Source organism: Chaetomium globosum, genomic scaffold (assembly GCF_000143365.1).
Source record: "Chaetomium globosum CBS 148.51 scaffold_5 genomic scaffold, whole genome shotgun sequence".
NCBI lineage: Eukaryota > Fungi > Ascomycota > Sordariomycetes > Sordariales > Chaetomiaceae > Chaetomium > Chaetomium globosum.
Window position 1 is genome coordinate 2,124,413 of NT_165980.1, and position 17,418 is coordinate 2,141,830.

The window sequence follows — 17,418 nt, forward strand, 5'->3', positions numbered from 1 at the left end:
GACATGCTCCGGTACTCGAGCTCTGTCTCTTGGACATGCTGAGACCGACCTCTGCAAGGTACCGTCAGCCCCAGGGTTCAACGGGTGCTTGACAGACAGGGGCAACTCACCCACATACGCCAGCGCCACTGTCGCCTTGTCCAGAATGTTGTACATGGCAAACAGCGTGCAGACCTTGATGGTGTCCAGAGGCCTGTCCTCCATCACTTCGGAGAAGAAGCGGCGACTCACGTCATGGAACGTCTTCTCCAGGCCCTCCTTAAAATCGCCGGCGTTGTACTGGATACCTACGGCGGCAAAAGCATACAGACAGCATATGGCCAGCTTCTGCGAGGTATCGGCCTTGCCGTCGACGCCAAATACGGTCCTGTAGTAGTCTTGCATCTGCTGCTGGGTGTAGATGTGAAACAGCCTCCCGGTGGAGCTGAAGAAACTCTGGACGCCGGCCCATGTTGTTTTGGCGCTGGGGAGAGGGATGTCAAAATGTAGGAGGGCGGCTAGATCATCGGCCGGCGGTTGGGTTGCGCGTGGAGAGGACGCATCGTCCGACAGAGTGGTGGCTGCAACCACGCTGCTTCCAGAGGCCTCGGGAGAGGTCGACGATTCCGGGGAGCGGCCGGGAAAAGAAGATTCGGAGGACGTGTAGGAAGTGGCAACGGTCGTTTGTCTGGCGGATCGATTGTCGGTTTCAGTGCTGAGCAGCGGTGTTATGTACGGCTCATTTGCCGAGGACCTGATGCGGCGGAGATACTGTTCGGCGTCGGCGTCGGACATGGACTGTAGGTCCTTCACCATCTTCTCCAGCTCCTCGAGGCGCGCCCTGAGGGCGGCTTGTCGCGATTGCCCGGCCTCGCCATCGTATCCACAAGGGGAGGCTCTCGCAGTGCAAGCGCCACACCTCGGTCGCACGCCGTCACACTGGTGGGGGTGGTCATGTTAACTGCCTGTTGGCTTAGGGGCGGGCGCGTGGGGTGGCGGGCTCCGGTGATCCGGGTCCAACCGTCCGAAGCGGCTTTCTCTTACCTTGGCCTTATTGCGACGACATGTATGGCAAGCTTGTGTGACTGCCTTCAGCCTCTTTGTGAGCCCCTTTGCGCTCAACCAGCCCGAACCGGTGGAGCCGGAGGAGCTCGAGGAGCCAGAGGGGGCGCCACTGCCCGACCTCGCTCCCCTGGCCGGTGCTGGTTGAATGGATCGGTATGACGGTGGGCTCATGGTAAAGAGACACCTGGCTAGGTTCACCCGTTGGCAGTTGGATGATACCTTGTGGACTAATAAGTCTGTTTCGTTTCGTCGGGTTGTTCTGCTCTCCACCCCTGGCGCGTCCCCGCAGGCTGGTTCTCGAGAAATGAGTGGACGGGCGCACGAGCGCACGAGCGCAAGCAGCTGGTTTTGCACGAAGGGTCTTGGGAATTCGGGTCACACATGGCAAAAGCGATGGGAGCTCCAGCCCCTCTTAATTAGCGGGGGTGGCACAGGGTTGATCCCAAGAGTTTGGGTGCCGGCCTGGCGTGGGGGGAAAGGGAGGACTCAGGGGGGTTGCTCAGGGGGGTGCTCAAGGGTGCTCAAGGGTGCTCAGGCGTCGAGCTTGCTGGGTTGAGCTGCAGAAAAAGCAACGAGAAACTGCATTCTCGAACCGAGACGGACTGGCTCGGGACTGGCCAGCTCCTCACCGGGATTGTTTGGCGGACCTCTGATGGCTGCGTCCAGATGCCGATGTCAACCAATAACACAATTTTTAACGTTCGAGCTGCCGCTCACTTGCTCTGTTCAGCTGGGCTGGGCTGAATTCGATGCTGGTGCGTCCGAATCGGGTCGACGGGGGTTGGTTCCGGGGTCAAGGAAGGTTAACCGATGGACCAAAAGCGGATACTGGGCGAAATGCATGTTTGATAGGATGCAGACGCCTGGAGTTATTCGTAATCTGCAGCCCATCGGATTTATTATGTGCGAGCACGGCCAGGAGGCAAGGGAGAACACACAGACACCCCGTTCGTTTAAGGTTGGCTCGGTTGGGTAGCAAACATGTGGCCCGCGATCTTGCAGACACGATCGACAGCTCCCTGCTGGTCCCTGCCTCTCCCCAAAAAGCCAAGGCATGCAAAGACACAATACCAACAGACAGCCACTCACTGCTTCTGGTGCTTGGCGTAAATAAAGTTGGCCCCTAGACCCGATCATCAGCACCACGTCCCAAAACCGAACAAACAAACAAATAGTCCACCCCCTAGCGTAACGACTTACCGACCGGCGCAAGCCCATTCTCCCTCGCCCACTGCCTAACCCCCTTCGTGCTACCCTTCCCCGCATCATCATCACCGCCCCCAACCCCAACCCCATCCCCGTCCCCATCCTCCCCATCAACCCCAGTCTCACCATACCCCCACCGCTTCCTTCCCCCGGGCCTCGACAGCCTCAACTTATCCGTCGTCCCATTTCGCGGCACGAACGCCAGCAGCACATACCTGTGGAACCCGGTTCCCCGGGGCGGCGCCGGCGCTTTATACGGCACAATCTCGCGCAGGTGGGACAGCACGGGGGCGCAGGGGCCCGGGTCGCGCGGGTCGCACAGCGCCGGCTCCAGCACGCCCGCCGCGATCCAGTGGCAGAACTCGGACCAGGACGGGTCTTCGCGGGTGGGCGCGTCCGGGTCGGTGAGGGTGATGGCGTAGGTGATGGTCTTCTTCTTGTTCTTGTTCTTGTTCTTGTTTGGCGGGGAGGGGCCCGTGGCGGCGCGCATGTCGTGCAGTGCGATGGATGGCTCCGAGTCGAGGTTGGCTGGCGCGAGGGTGTTGCCGAGCTGGGCGCGCGAGCCGGACGGCCAGGTCGCGTGTAGACCGAGGGAGGGAAGGAAGTCATCGATGACTGGGGGGTGGTTATGGTTTGTTAGTATTTGATGGGTCGGCTGGCTTGAAAGTGAACTGTCATCTTGGTTTAATGAGTCCGGCGTACCGGTGGGGATGATTTCAGCCGCCTTCAGCCTGTGGTCATGTTAATCACATGAGCATTGGCGAGAGGAAGCCCCTCAAACGCACTTATCACGAACCAACTCGGCGGCCTGCGGTAGGGGGTTGGGCCCCGCTACTACTTCGTCGCCGAGAACATGTTGCTGGGGATGTTCTTGGGCGTCGCCGAGGGAGAACAAACCCAGCGTCACAAACAAAAGTGAATACCGGATCATTGTCTAGCAGACGGCGAGTTTCGGGGTGTTTTTGAGTTTGTCTGTAGATGAACGATTCGACCGTAACCGTTATGCTACGCCGCTCCCATCTCATTCTCTGCTCCTGTACAACTTGAAGCAGCCAGCTCCATTTCATGATGTCATGCATTGACATCAACCGCCAAATGACATGCCCCTCGCCCCTGGGTACCTCTCCCCGGCATGATTACCGTCGTGAAGCCAATCAAATCAAGTTAGGTCCCCGGCTTGCCACTTTCCACCGGGCGGGCCGCCAGCGCTCTTCAGTGCAGATTGATATTGATTTGGGAGGCTCGGGAGGCTTTTCACGGAAACTCCAATCCCCCAGACGGAGGATGGAGGAGACTTGGCCTTGCATTGTGACAAAGGAAAACGGCGCATTCGAGTTTCTCGCTCGGGACCGAGGTAGCGTTGCATTGCAGGGCATGAGCTGGTGTAGGATCGTGCCGAGGTAACCCAAGTACCCTAGGCACTTCCAATGTTTCATCCATCAGGTACGTTCTCGGGATTGACTGTTGGCACCCGTCGATGACAAGGCAGGTCAATGAGCTAAATAGGTAACGTTCGCGTAAAGGTGCTTAGTGTAAACGTCGAATGTAGCGGCCTGCTGCCCACTACCCATCTTTGAGACGGCGAGAAGCGAGCGGGTCTGACAGGCAGGCCGCACCAACCGGCACGGCCGGCACGGAAAGTTGAACCTTCTTTCAACACGACCCAGGAATTGGCCAACCGGGGAGCTTCCGGTTTGCCCATTGCCTTTTCTCCCGCCAACTATCCCCATTACCTTTTTCAAATTTTCGATCACGCCCCATACAAATACCAAGCAACGTAACCTATGTTACGTACTCGGTCCTGTATTGGCGGCTTGGCCGGGACTCGGGCCGTGTTGTCTCGGCGACAAATACATCGGCCATTGCACACGCCTCCTGGTATCTTGGCTGGTTCCGTGTTTGTCTCCCTAAGGGCGTTGGGCAGGTGTCTCGGGTCAATCGGATTGCAACACCTGCCACGGCACTGGGTGGTTGTTTAAGTTGGAAGACTGAGTTGAGGATGTTGATGCTTTCTTTCCTTTAAGAACGTAGACAGGTCTAAAACTATTACCAACAACCATGGCGCCCAGAATAGGTAGTTACACTCGCATCGCCGTTGGATGTAATGAGCGAGGGTATCCCACCGACCAGTTTAGCCCAGCAGTCCCATCAACTAGTGTGGCTCAGGTACCGTTGTTTGTCAGCAGGGACACTTGGATCTTGTGGATCAAGGAAATGGGTGAGGTTGAGCGCACGGCAAGGATGAGGCCGAAGAAACACGCACGCTGGAGGCAACAAAGTTACCTACCCAGGGTGTCACGCCTCAGTGTTGATTAACAACGTCTCCCTCGGACCTGGTACCGAGACTATGGTAGCGGCACTGATAAGACAGCCAAGCTCCAGTCCACTGCCATCCAGGGCCTCGATGATCTGTCTTCCTCTCCACGCATTAGTTAAGCTCGACTGGTGTAGGTCCGGCTGGCGGTCGAGGTCCAGTTGCACCTCGGACACACTGCGCCCAAACCAGCAGGCACGTTATAGTGGTTAGTGCTGGGGTAGTAGAGAGTATGTGTTGGGTGATGAAGCAAGGTGTGCAGGGTCTGCTACAAGTCAAAGACCTACTGCAGTTGCAACTCCGGCACCATGAACAGTTAGTTACCTGTATACCAACCGTCGGCAGCGCTGTGGTGGTTGCAATGGTCAGTATCTCGACGAGGTGCAACAACTCATACCACCACAAAGGGGGCTAAGCATGCTACGGGGGCTAAGGGCGGCGATTTGTTTGTCTTGGGCGGTCAATCGTTAAGTACTCTGAGAGGCGGGCACTTCGTGGGCGTTTGGGTTGGGAATCAGCCATGCTATTACAAGGTCCGCTGCTGGCTGGGTTGCCGGCACGGGGCACGGGGTGGGATGGGATAGGTACCTAGGGAACGCGTCATAAGTAGGGTGATGAGCGTAACACCCACAGGGCGCTCACAAGTCAGTATTATTTCGAGGCCATGAGTCGTTAACCTTCGAGGCGTTGTTGCCATTCATATCCTTGACAGTCAAGTTCTGTGCGTATTACGGAACTCCTTACCGCCCGAAACTCCCTACGTTAGGTAACATATCACCAGAAATTAACATAAAGGTGACAGTTAATTACTTCTATTAGTAAAGTACAAATCTTCAGCTGCCAATGTGGCCTATGAATGAATCGAGATGCTTGGCTGGTCATCCGCCTATCAGTTTCGCCGCCCTGACGTCAAATCATTCTATCCCGAGTCACGGACAACCACTTTCGTCATCGTCTATTACTACGATTGGCCATTTGGACAAATCAAACCCGCATATACTGGTAAATATCCAAAGAAGCCGCCATGAACCTCGCCGCCGCATCAGGACGAGCATCACGACTCGCCCCTATATCTACATCACTCCGCGGCCTTGTCTCGCCGAATTCACGATCAACCAACCTACTACGCCTCTGCCAACCGCTCCAACACCACAAACAACGCCAACACCAACAAACCATCCACACAACCCCCACCACCCAAAAACAAACCCCTTCCAAACCACCCCCCATCCACCCCAACAAAATGCCCACCGCCACCACTACCACCGACCCCATCCAATACGACCCCCGCCCTGCCCCTCCTCCGCACGCACCTCACCCCCCTGCCCCCGCTCACCGATTCCACTACCGCCCTCACCGACTTCCTCAGCAGCCTCCTCACCCCCCCCCACCGACCCCAAAATCGTCCTCATCGGCGACGCCTCCCACGGCACCTCCGAGTTCTACGCCGCGCGCGCCGAGCTCACCAAGCACCTGATCACGCACCACGGCTTCACCGTCGTGGCTGCCGAGGCCGACTGGCCCGACGCCGAGGCCGTCGATCGCTACGTGCGGCAGCGGCCTGGGGTTGGGACTGGGACTGGGCCCGGGGTGGGTGTGGGGGGGGCGGGAGCGGTGATTGATGGTGGGGGCCCGGTGGTGCGGGATGGTGGCGGGGTGGGGAGGGAGCCGGCGTTCGCGCGGTTCCCGACGTGGATGTGGCGGAATCGGGAGGTGCAGGGGTTTGTGGAGTGGTTGAGGGGGTGGAATAGGGGGGTGAGGGAGAGAGGCGGAGAGGGGGAGGTTGGGTTTTATGGCCTGGATTTGTACTCGTTGAGGGCGTCCATGGAGGCGGTGGTGGAGTATTTGGAGAGAGTGGATCCGGAGATGGGGGAGGCGGCCGCGAAACGGTATAGTAGGATGATGGAGTGGGCGGAGGACCCGCATGGGTATGGGATGCAGGTGCTGAGCGAGGGGTTTAAGGGGTGCGAGAAGGATGTGGTGAAGGTGTTGAAGGATTTGTTGGAGAAGAGGTTGGAGTATGCGGCGTTAGGTGCGGATGGGGAGGAGTTTCATAGTGCTGAGCAGAATGCTAGGCTGGTGAGGGGTGAGTTTGCCTTGCTTGAGAGAGCCCTTTTCACGAGAGGGGCTGCTGACAGAGTGTAGACGCCGAAAAGTACTACAAGGCCATGTACTATGGCCGTGACGAGTCCTGGAACCGACGGGACCGGCACATGTTCGACACCCTCGTCCGTGTGTTGAAGCACCGCGGCAAGAATGGACCGGCCAAGGCAGTCGTGTGGGCGCATAACAGTCACATCGGTGACGCCCGTGCCACGAGCATGAGCTGGTCTCGCAAGGAGTTCAATATCGGGCAGTTATGTAAAGAGACGTTTGGTGAGCAGGCGCTCAGCATCGGTTGCTGCGGTAATACGGGCACAGTGGCGGCCGCTCGTCGCTGGGGCGCCGATATGTCGGTGATGCAAATTCGGCCGGGCCTTTCCAACAGCTACGAGGAGTTGATGCATGCCACGGGAGTCAAGAGCTTTGCGCTTGACCTCCGGGAAGGGCACTGCGACGACAAGCTGCGGAAGGCGCTCAGTAAAAAGCGGTTGGAGCGCTTCATCGGTGTCATCTACGTGCCACATACGGAACTCCAGTCACACTACTCGATGGCGGTGCTGCCCGAGCAGTTTGACGGTTTCATTTGGTTCGACGAAACCCGCCATGTTGGCGCCCTAGAGGTCCATCAGCCTCACGTGGCTTTGGAATACGGCGAGACTTGGCCATTTGGATTGTAGTCATGGCCTGAGGTAGGTGGATATAACTTTGAGACTGCATCTAATAGGTACTGTAAACATTTTATGTAGTTTGGGTTTAGATTGCCAGAGCTGAAAAATGCCCGTCGGGCTGATTTCGGGGGTAATTGTAATGCCACGCATATCACGTTCACTTGTGTTGAAGGGAGAATGAGACTCGATAGCTGTGAACGTCCTTACGTCCCTACATTGCTAGGCACTACCTACTTTGCCTTGGTATACATATTACCAGTTAGTCTCCTAATGAGGTTATCATACTTCTAGCTCCCCATATCCTGTGACCTAATTCCCAGCCTTGCTCCCTCTCGCACACTCGCATCAAAATACCCTCCTAACTAGGGATTCACCCAACGCCCAACCTCTCCCATACCTTAGCCAGAGCTCGCCTTAGCTCCATGAACCTATTCCCGCCTCGCACGTACCCGAAACACGGATGAATGCATCTCTGCCATGGGCAACGTTAACTGCCGCACAAACGTTGCCAAAATGTCTTGCCGTTCCTCAAAGAGCCACCACAAGACATCGAACCCCCAGGCTGTCGTGACAATTGACTTGAAGCAGGGATTTTCTGAAATGTCCGGGACTTCTTCGCGGTTAAAATCAGCTTCCTGGAAGAGTGAAGTGTCTGCAGGAGGGACCACTCTGTTGGCCTTGAGCTGTTGAAGGCCGGCGTCAAAGTAGGCGCGAAAACAGTCCTTGTCCACCAGCTCTTGGATTCCATGAATGGCGTCGGAGAGCCTTGCAAACATCTCTTCGCCAACGCAGGAGCATACGAACTCGACAAAGTCAACCTCGATGAGGTCCCGGTGGTCGGGATGCTTGGGGGGGTAGGCGGCTTCGAAGGCCTTCTTGAGACCCAGGTTCATGATGGCGCGCTGATGACTAGCTCACGTTCAGGCCGACAGGGACAAAAATCAATTCTCGAGTTTGTATCTAGAAAGAACGTGTGGTGGAGCTTTCTCCTCTCTGGCCGGACTACAAGTCGGTTGCGTGTTGAACGAAACCTGACTGTGACCAATACCATGGCTTCATCTGCGCTGTCCCAGTGCCCATATCCCACCTCGCGAGCAATACCCAGCACCCATCCCAAAACACCTGCATTGAAAGTTAGAGACTGGGTTTACTGATCGGGATGGAATTACGCACCTCAGTTTTGCTCCCATGCTCCACTGCCATTAACGGTGCTGGCAGGGGAAATGCCGGGGACGTTGAGGTCTCCAGTGATCGTAGGACCATTGGCGAGAGTCAACTCATACGTGTTGACTCCAATGCGGCCGGAATACGAACGCGTGGATGTCAGCAGCTCGGGATCGGTATAGGTGAGTGTTGCGGAGTTGGAGGTGAACGGCTGGACGGCCGGAGAGACAGTGGCTGTGAAGGTTCTTTGAATCTCGTCGATGACAAACACCGCCGTGATCCTGTTGGGACTGTTGCGGAAGAGGGTTCCCCTGGCGGTACTCATTCTGCCGTTTGTATACGTGATCAAATGAACAGGTAAAGGTGCTAATATTATCACTGAGTTCGATGAGACTGATGAAGGGGTCGACGTTTTGGCTCGAACAAGGTCCTTGACTGAGCTCTTCCCAAGCACTCTGGTGGAATCTTAGCCCATATTATACCCCGAAGCTGCCCTTGTCAGGCACGGTACGGCCATGATGATGGCTCAATTAACGGCGCGTCTGGCGGCTAGCATAATTCTTTCCCGCTTCTCTCCCTCCGGGCTCCAGGCTGGACCAGAGCTGGCCCCGCATCTACATGTATGTACCCTGCCGACCGGCCCGGCCGATCTTCGACAGCCATCTCCTGGACACGTTCGCCTGATACGAAACGCCCCAGCACTGCTTTTTAGCGGATATCGCGGGAAGGGAAAGTCCTTAAAACTTCTCCATCGCACGTCCTTTGACAATAACGCTTTGCTCCTCGCCTGTGACGTCAGGCCCCCCTGCGGATGCAGTGAAACCGGGCTTATCCCCCCCTTCCTTTTAACTGTTCGATTATATGGGTATTCAACCGTTAAGGCGCCCCACTGGGGTCCGTATCGACTGGCTAGTAAGTTGGGTACCTAGGTAAGGTACCTACCAGTTGCGGACGGCAGAGGCTGCCTCCGCGGTGTTATTGACGCCAACCGCCGTTGAAATAACTGCCGCGCCGACTCAGTGGGAATCAGCAGGCTAGGTAGATTACCTTTGGCACAGAGCTGAGAACTAGGTGGGGGTCAAAAAGAAAACCTCCTGTGTACACGAAATGCGTCACATAATATGACTTAGATCCCTAGTTAGGAATGAAGGTTCTGACTATTACCAGAAACTCGCGTTGCTTTCGCTACAGGGGAGAATTTCGAAGCCCCTTTGGGTACCCAGGAGCAAGGGCAACAAGGTACTGTACCTAGCGAGGTAACTCGGAACCAAGTATCCCACCACCAAGCCACATGTAGGAACCAAGTCCCCCCTTCCTTCCTCCCACTCCTCGCTCCTACCCTCCTACCCCCTACACCCCCACTGCCCCCTCGCCATACCAACAGACATGCATAAGGAAGGTAAGGGAGCAGAACGGATCAACCATGCGCGCTTCTTATCTCAGTGCTCAGCCTCTCTTTTTTCTCGCAGGTGAGACACTCGCCCACCCAATTTATCTGTAAATTTGTCAGACTAGCCATTTAAGTCTAGAGTATGAAGCCCACTTTTGCATCAGAATTGGCCGGATTCAGGGTTGTGGGGTTGGTAGGTTCTAATTGGTTGGCACCCAGCTCCGTGCAGCTGAGCCTAAAACGGACGGCCAAAATGCTGGTCGGAGCACTGAGATAACGTGCTTCCCCAAGACCAAACAAAGCCAACCCCACTCTCCACTTCAGCGAGTTCGGTCGCGAGTGAATCTGCGTCTCGCATGAAAGCTGAACTCAACGAGGGCATGCAACGTCACATATGCAAAAAGGGGCAATCACAGGTCTTGAGTTAATTACTAAGGGCCTGATCCATTGTAACTCAGTGACGGTAACTGAGTTACCAACTGAGTTACAGAGTGACTTTTTGACCTGCATAATTATTCGGCTTGGCACCCGGCACCATCAATGTACTGTGGACCCTTGGATTTGGCATAAGGGTTAGGGCTGTGTATAGAAGATAGAACAGTTGGAATAGTTAAGACATAACTAGTTATTCCTTAAAGGTTCAAGATACAATGAATAGAATTGATGGGAATGCCAATATAAATCTTCCCCTCCATTTAAAACTCAACAAACATCTAATCTAATCGCTAAAATCTATATCCTAATACGGTAGCCTACCCCAGACCTACGTCGAGCCGCAGATAAGTGGCCCAGTTTATACCCCTCGAAGCAGTAACAAGGAAATATACTCTTAGCGAAAAGGAGGGCTTGGGGCATCTTGCTCTATGTACAGTACCGTACAGAATTGGTGCTTAAAAGGGGAAGGCGCCCCGAATTGATCTCGGCGCAGCATTTTTCAGGGTGGTCTGTCACTCAGTTACCGTAATGGATCAGGCCCCAAATGATTACTCGAAAGCTGCTGGTTGTTGTCAAATGCTTTTCTAGTCACTTTTGGCCCTTGGAGAACATGAACTTTATGCTACTATCTGCTAGACAGCATCCATGATCCGACCCCCATAACATGTTCTTCTCGCTCCAACAGGGACGAAGTTAAACTACCCGTGATCGTAATTTCATGCCCCCCATAGTCCCTGAGCTTTATATTGATGGTGCTTTGTCCGACCGTCGAGCCGGCTTTGATGATGTAAGTGCCACCCAGAACATCGCGGCTGCCGAAATCCATCACCACAGATGTCTCGAACGCCGGCACGGCGAATGTGGAAATGCCAACGAATTGGCTCTGAATTCCGTGCCTAAGGGCGAAATCAAAAATAAAGTTTTTATTCCCATCAGTTTCCATGGTTCCGCTTGCGGTACCACGAGAGGCAACAGACTCGGACATCTAACATGATGCATTAGATTCTGGGCTATCGCACAGATGACAGCATACCTAATGGAGGTGGGAATGGTCCTACAGTGGTTAGGAGGATGTAATGTTGTAAGAGCACCAAGGGTTGGTTAAGGGTGAAGTCCTAGGTTTGGCGGCTTTGTCGTTTTCTTGCACCCTCCCTTGAAGGACCAGACCTCAGCGGGGAGGAGTTTTTTCCGGGACGGAGAAGGAAGCCCCTTCTCTATATCTACATGCTAGCCTTCAAGTGATTCATCGAATGCCGAAGGACCAGCGAGCTGACCTTGGCGATTGGTCTCGGCTTCTTGTTGCTCCTTCCTCTGGCCCGGTCGCGGGGGCATATGCCGGGTGGTCAGAAGGCTGCATCTACCCAGCCAAACATATTCACCAATTCTGAGAGATATGCAAGTCTTGGATGCAGTCCGACTATTCCAGTTATTGGTCAGCGTCGCTTTACTGTTTAGAAACGGCAATGGTGTTATGATATCCCTGGGGCTGGTTGGACATCGTCCAGCGACACACCTAGGTACATGCAACCTGCACGGCCACAGATCATTGCGGTGACGGGCCCTTGATCCCCAGAACTCATCCTCGCCCCCACGCTTTAAAGATTTCAATGTCATGCACAATCTAATGTGGCAGTGTTATTAGCTCAGCTCATTTGAAGCATCAAGCTTTGGATCTCGTTCAGGCTTGACCGCTTCTCTGTTCCCCCCGTACTCATAGCACCCATTGTGTCATATCGTACGATGTCAGCTTGGATGGTGGTGTGGAGGTCATTCGACTTGGGGAGGCATCAACCCCTTGGTATTATCAAACCGCGCGCTTGTCACGGATAGTCTCCCAAGTTAGGAGTCGTAACCATTCGTTTCCCACCTGCTTCTGGAAAATCCATGACGCCTTCGGTCCAAGCATCATGCAAGCGAGCCAGGCGCCAAACTCCGAGAGCACTCCGCATCTCCAAATCTCTGGAACCTCGCCCACATACTATTTATTCCAGGAGAACATCCGGCCACATCTTGACAACGGCCACTTTACCTGCAAATCTGGTAGCATTACGTGATTCGTGAGGTTCCAAGCATACTCTGCATCCCACCCAGCCCAACCCTTTTGACGGCACGGAACCCGTTGGGTATCAATATCGTTGGGGCTTGGGAGGTGTGGTTTGAGTTCAATATAGAGGGAAAAGGCAACGAGGCTCTGAACGAAAGTTCTGCTGAAGATGATCATCTCGGGAAAGACGGATTTGGGGCTTGGCGCAGCGTCGATCCTCTCTCATTCATAAGTGCCTCACTTTGTACTTGGGCGGGCTTTTTATTGGTGTGGGTGCTCAGTCGGGCCGTCTGACTCTGAGTTGCTTGAAGTCTGTGCTGCCTGCATCGCTTCTTGAAAGGGCGCCTGCCGTCGCATTGCAGACCACGCACATTGGAGATCACCGCTTCTACTTTTACATCTGCTCGGGCAGTGGTCCCACAGCTAGTGAGTTGGCCCCAACAACTCGGCCAGGAATGGAAAGTATTGTGATTGTGTGATCCAAGAGATGAGGTATCACGTTTGGGGCCCATGTGCAGCGGCTTCCAAGCATTCTATCGACCACGAACATAGAGTTTCCATACCTACCATGTTGGGATGCTTCGGCGGAAGCAAGATCGACTCTGATGCGGGTGGAGGGTTGTTTGACATAAAACAATACGAAAAGATTGAACAGTACAGACATTGCCCTTGTTCCTGTCGGACTCATCCAGGTGATTTTGAGTAAAAGATACATCAGGGATCGTGGGGAGAAACGATACACTCGCCCAGAAAAAAAAAACGGGTTTTCAGAAAGGCTTTAATACCTCCTCATACCAAGAAGCACCAAGGTCCTGCGATGACCATTGGCGGCGTTTTCCCCCAGAAGCCTTAAAGCAACTTCTATTAGGTTAGCAGTGGAAATCGCGCCTTTTATTTTTTCCGGTCTTCTTCCCTTGTCTCCCGGAGTCATCTCTTAATAAACCAGCTAAACCGGAATGAGTTTGGGCTTCGACAGTGGATTCCGGTCCAAGTTACGACTTGTTCAAATTCGATGACAGGGGTCTCCTAGATGGTGTCCGCCGCAGTGGCGGTTTCCCATCCTGGAGCGCGTTACTTAGGTAGGGAGGACGAGATGGGAGATAAGAGAATTGCGCCTTCAATACGTCATAAGATTCGTGGGCCATAGCCTGACTCGCCTCCATATATTAACCTTCCCATTTCACTCGCCGCTGCTTCTTTGTCTTTTGCCTCACTCCTCAACCTAACTCCTATTCTGCCCCCCGCCAGTAGCAATATTGATATGGCAGATGCTAGGAATCGTGAGCGAGGCCTCAAGGCCGCTCTTCATAACCCCAGGGTGTCAGAAGAAGCCAAGCAGCATGACCGTGACCTCCTAGCAAGCGAATTTGGCGAAACCATGGAGGAGCCGCAGGCGGCACAACCTAAACGGCGTTCCTCATCTAGCAAAAAGAGTTCGTCAACGGGCCCGCACTCTCACTCAACTGGGAGCCAGGCTCCACAAGCCCACTCGTCGGGTGTCGAAAAGGGGCAGCCCGGTGGAAGAAAGGCAAGAAGGGCTTCGGTTGGGGAAGCCGGGGACGCGCAGATGACCGAGGAGAAGGACAGGGGCAATGTGTAAGTTGTCTCGTTGAGTTGATATCATTGAACGATGGCCAAGTTATCACTGACATAATGCTACTCGAAGAATTCGTGGGCTCAAGGCTGCGTTGAAGAACCCCCACGTCTCGGAACAGGCCAAAGAGGCGGACCGCAAGAAGTTGAGGGACCTGGGAGAAACGGTTGAGTAATTGTAGGTATTGTATGCCACGGCAGTGAGACACATCATGGATGTTTTCTTGTTCTCAGTAACTGGAAAATTGGAGCTACAAGTCGATTTTTATCTATTCATATACACATTTTTTCTGGCTGCATTTGTTCGCAGAGAACTCGCGCCGGACGATCACCTCCAGTGGCGGAGGCCCGGCTCCGGAATTTAGCTCCAGCGGCGGAGCTGAAAAATGACGAGCTTAAGGTGGTAAAATAAACCAGTGAAACTGGGGATGCCTCGGCTATGGGATCCAAAGTGGCGGCAGACTTGGATCATCGCCAGAAGTTCATACCCACCTTTTCCCAAAAGCTACACCATTGTCGGACGATGAAGGATGTGGTCATTCCAGAGAGCGGGGTCAAATAAAACGGGCCCAGGCAACAACAGATCGGACGACACCAGTTCCATCGGATGATGGCCCGCATGAGGTCAGCACGAACTAGACAGCGCACCTGACATACAATAAAGACTTGAATGATCACAGGATTCTTCTCTTCGAGTTTCTCGGCTATTGGTTGGTAATGACTGAAACTAAGCCACTTAGCAGACAGGCCCGGAGCGTGGTGCAGAAAGGAATCAAGAATATATTGTCTCAGCTAGCATAAAATAGCGGCACCCGAGAGTACAATGTTAGACTCGTGGGCAAGATCCATGATAATAACTAGTCATTTATTAGCACAAAGTCCAGAATCATACCCCGTACGATTCAGCGGAGAGCCATCTCACGCTAGGCCGCGGTCTGAATTGATGTTATCCGAATCATATAACTACACGTTACAATGTATACCCCTGAAGGGGGAATTCGTGCAGGTACAGTAACTACAGGTATATCAATAACTACCTTACATAATTGCACGGTAACATGGATAGTTATTTCTGAGAGACGCGCGCCTTTAAAACCGTGATGAATCCGATAATCATAGAAAAATCAAACATTGAAGGGTTAGTCGTAAACTTCGTGTCTGTCAGCCCGTTCTCGGTAGAAACATAAGGAAAGCAATTAAAATATTGGCGTACTCAACATCCAGCCGAAGTTGAGAGTGAATTGTGTTTCAGCCCTAATTAACCCCGCCCTTTTCGAACGTTTGCTCAAGTTACCTACAATCCTAGGCATCCCACATTCCACCGCCAAAATCCACATCGCCAAAGTTCGACCTGTCGCTTCAACCATCCCGCGGCTTATTTCTGTCCTCAACCCGGCCTCATCGGCCGTGTCGAGCACCGGTGCGAATGGCGGCGCAGCTGCATGACTCATCTCGCCCCGTCTGTTTCCTTCTGCGCCTTCCCCCGTCCGTTCGACGCCGCATTTACCTACACCTTGGCGTCACGCGTTGGGATGGCTTGCCGATGCTGTTCGACTTGGACGGTCCCGTCAAGCGAACTTGGCAGGTCTCATTTCGAGGCTTGTTGTTGTCCTGCCGCCTCATCTACGGCGAGGCATCAGGCCTATTGTTTTCTTCCAACCGATTCGTCATCCACTACAGACACGTACGGGGGAATGGATACGACGTCGAACCGTCGCTTCAGTCACTGCGGAACCTCACAACTACGTCGCTCGCCTCATTGGCCAATCTCAAGATTGTGCTGAACCAAACCTCTTGTCATCAGCGAAACGAAAAAGAGGCGAGCGGCAAGTGCTGCGACGACATACGGCACAATGGCACCCGCGGTACAGATTACTGCCGGCAGCATCACACATCCCACCACGACCGGCCGCTTCGAAGTTCCCATTCTGAAGCCGGGCCGATGCTAGATGAATGGTTTCGAACAGCGAATTACTTATCTTCGAGGATCAGCCCTGGTACCCTTCGGTTTTCCTTGGTATGCGACCTGGATCATGAAGAGGCCAGCATGGATACGGCAGCAAGAGTCGTCGCCCCACTTTCTTTGTTTCCAGAGTTGAGGGACTGCGATATCAGGCTTTGCAAAGATCCGAATTTTGAACTCGCCCGCGTTGCGCGAAACGCAGCACTTCAAGCCTGCCGTCAGCCTGAACCCCTTCCTCGAGAGCTACGGCTTCGGATCCTGGAATATACCGACCTTATCACCCCTTGGAAGGAAGTTCTGTGGAGAAGAGGATCGCGCGGGTACCGACCCCCCGCCGAAGACTGTTACCCAAAGGACAGCATCGCATGCCGCTCTAGCTCTTCGTGGCACCACGGATGCCAATTCCAGGGGTGCTACCACCAGAAACGTGTACGCATCGAAATCGCTGATGGGTCCATGTCATATCATGGCTTGATCGGCTGTTTCTGCCGCCCTCGGCACACAGCCTTCTCATCCGCCCACGCTTGCCGATGTTGGGCTGCCGCCAACGCCCTTGTTCCTCATCTGCATGCTCTTGTTGAAGACGCGAGATTCGTTTTCTTTTCTTGTAACCGTTTCGTCGTCAGCGATAGCCTGACATACTACCCACACAGCACTCCCTCTGTCTGTCCGAGTTTCCACTTACCCGCCCCCAGCGACTTGAGTGGCTGGACTTTAGATTACATGAACAGGCTCCGAAACGCACCACCCCCGGATGCCTACGCGGCCGACGGTTTTGCAGCAAGCCACTTTTTGAGGGAGATAGTCCCCGCCAACTGTCTGGGCCACCTCCGCTTTCTCGAGCTGATCTTCCCCCCTTACAACCATCTGTGCTGGCCCCATGACGGCCATCCGGTTCTCCAAGACTGGATTGCCACCGTCGAGTGGATGAAAACAGCGCTCAATACTCCCGGCCTCGCATTGTGGATGACTATGGCGGGCACGGTATCACGCAGCCCGAATCGCCCTGAACATCGTACAGAACTTTCCCAGGCGCAGGGGGACGCAGTGCTCGCCGGATACGACCGTATTCTGCAACCGCTGGCTTGTCTTGGAGGTGAGCTCGGCCAGTTCTATGCCGATTTTGCATGGCCCTGGAAATGGACTAGATGGTCGCTTGATATGCTACAAGCCCTGAGTCTTGAGTCCGGGCCAGCGTGGATCAAGGCGAAGGAAAACGTGTTGGACGAACGAGCCGAGCGCTCCGTGTTGGGAAACCGCTATGACCGACTATGTGCACACCAGGGAAGGTTTGAGATGAGGCCTTGGAGGGAAGAGCACCGTATATACGACTGGTAGACCATCCTACTTATTGGCCTGGCGATACTCCTAAAATTTGCCCAACGGATGCGTCATTTACATGGAACCCAGGTGCCCTATTACACACACTTGGGGACAAGCCATACCGCGTCGTCACGTGTCGCAGTGCCAGCTGATCCAAGTTTTAATCCACCG

The 17,418-nt window shown here is 54.2% G+C and overlaps 6 protein-coding genes across 6 annotated transcripts in view; 3 read left to right on the forward strand and 3 right to left on the reverse strand.

Moving 5' to 3' along the window:
* Nucleotides 1-1,215, reverse strand: part of CHGG_07522 (uncharacterized protein) — a gene marked incomplete at both ends in the record, with an annotated part of 2,897 nt that extends 1,682 nt beyond the window's left edge. Inside the window, 2 exons of the mRNA XM_001225177.1 lie at nt 50-918; nt 1,024-1,215. Of these exons, the coding sequence (XP_001225178.1) occupies nt 50-918; nt 1,024-1,215 (1,061 nt within the window). The remainder of the gene's footprint in view (nt 1-49; nt 919-1,023) is intronic.
* Nucleotides 1,216-1,997: 782 nt separating this feature from the next.
* On the reverse strand, nt 1,998-3,181 carry CHGG_07523 (uncharacterized protein; the record flags this gene model as incomplete). Its single annotated transcript, XM_001225178.1, has 4 exons — nt 1,998-2,073; nt 2,466-2,865; nt 2,953-2,981; nt 3,036-3,181. The coding sequence occupies 4 exons, from the start codon at nt 3,179-3,181 to the stop codon at nt 1,998-2,000; spliced, it is 651 nt and encodes a 216-aa protein (XP_001225179.1).
* Nucleotides 3,182-5,430: 2,249 nt separating this feature from the next.
* Nucleotides 5,431-7,344, forward strand: CHGG_07524 (uncharacterized protein; the record flags this gene model as incomplete). The annotated part of the gene is made up of 3 exons (XM_001225179.1): nt 5,431-5,566; nt 5,934-6,650; nt 6,710-7,344. 3 exons carry the CDS (start codon nt 5,431-5,433, stop codon nt 7,342-7,344), a joined length of 1,488 nt encoding a protein of 495 aa, XP_001225180.1.
* Nucleotides 7,345-7,538: 194 nt separating this feature from the next.
* Nucleotides 7,539-8,228, reverse strand: CHGG_07525 (uncharacterized protein; the record flags this gene model as incomplete). Its single annotated transcript, XM_001225180.1, has 2 exons — nt 7,539-7,565; nt 7,785-8,228. The coding sequence occupies 2 exons, from the start codon at nt 8,226-8,228 to the stop codon at nt 7,539-7,541; spliced, it is 471 nt and encodes a 156-aa protein (XP_001225181.1).
* Nucleotides 8,229-13,746: 5,518 nt separating this feature from the next.
* Nucleotides 13,747-14,137, forward strand: CHGG_07526 (uncharacterized protein; the record flags this gene model as incomplete). Its single annotated transcript, XM_001225181.1, has 2 exons — nt 13,747-13,964; nt 14,035-14,137. The coding sequence occupies 2 exons, from the start codon at nt 13,747-13,749 to the stop codon at nt 14,135-14,137; spliced, it is 321 nt and encodes a 106-aa protein (XP_001225182.1).
* Nucleotides 14,138-15,387: 1,250 nt separating this feature from the next.
* Nucleotides 15,388-17,262, forward strand: CHGG_07527 (uncharacterized protein; the record flags this gene model as incomplete). The annotated part of the gene is made up of 3 exons (XM_001225182.1): nt 15,388-15,978; nt 16,127-16,353; nt 16,656-17,262. The coding sequence occupies 3 exons, from the start codon at nt 15,388-15,390 to the stop codon at nt 17,260-17,262; spliced, it is 1,425 nt and encodes a 474-aa protein (XP_001225183.1).
* Between the last annotated feature and the right edge of the window lie 156 nt (nt 17,263-17,418).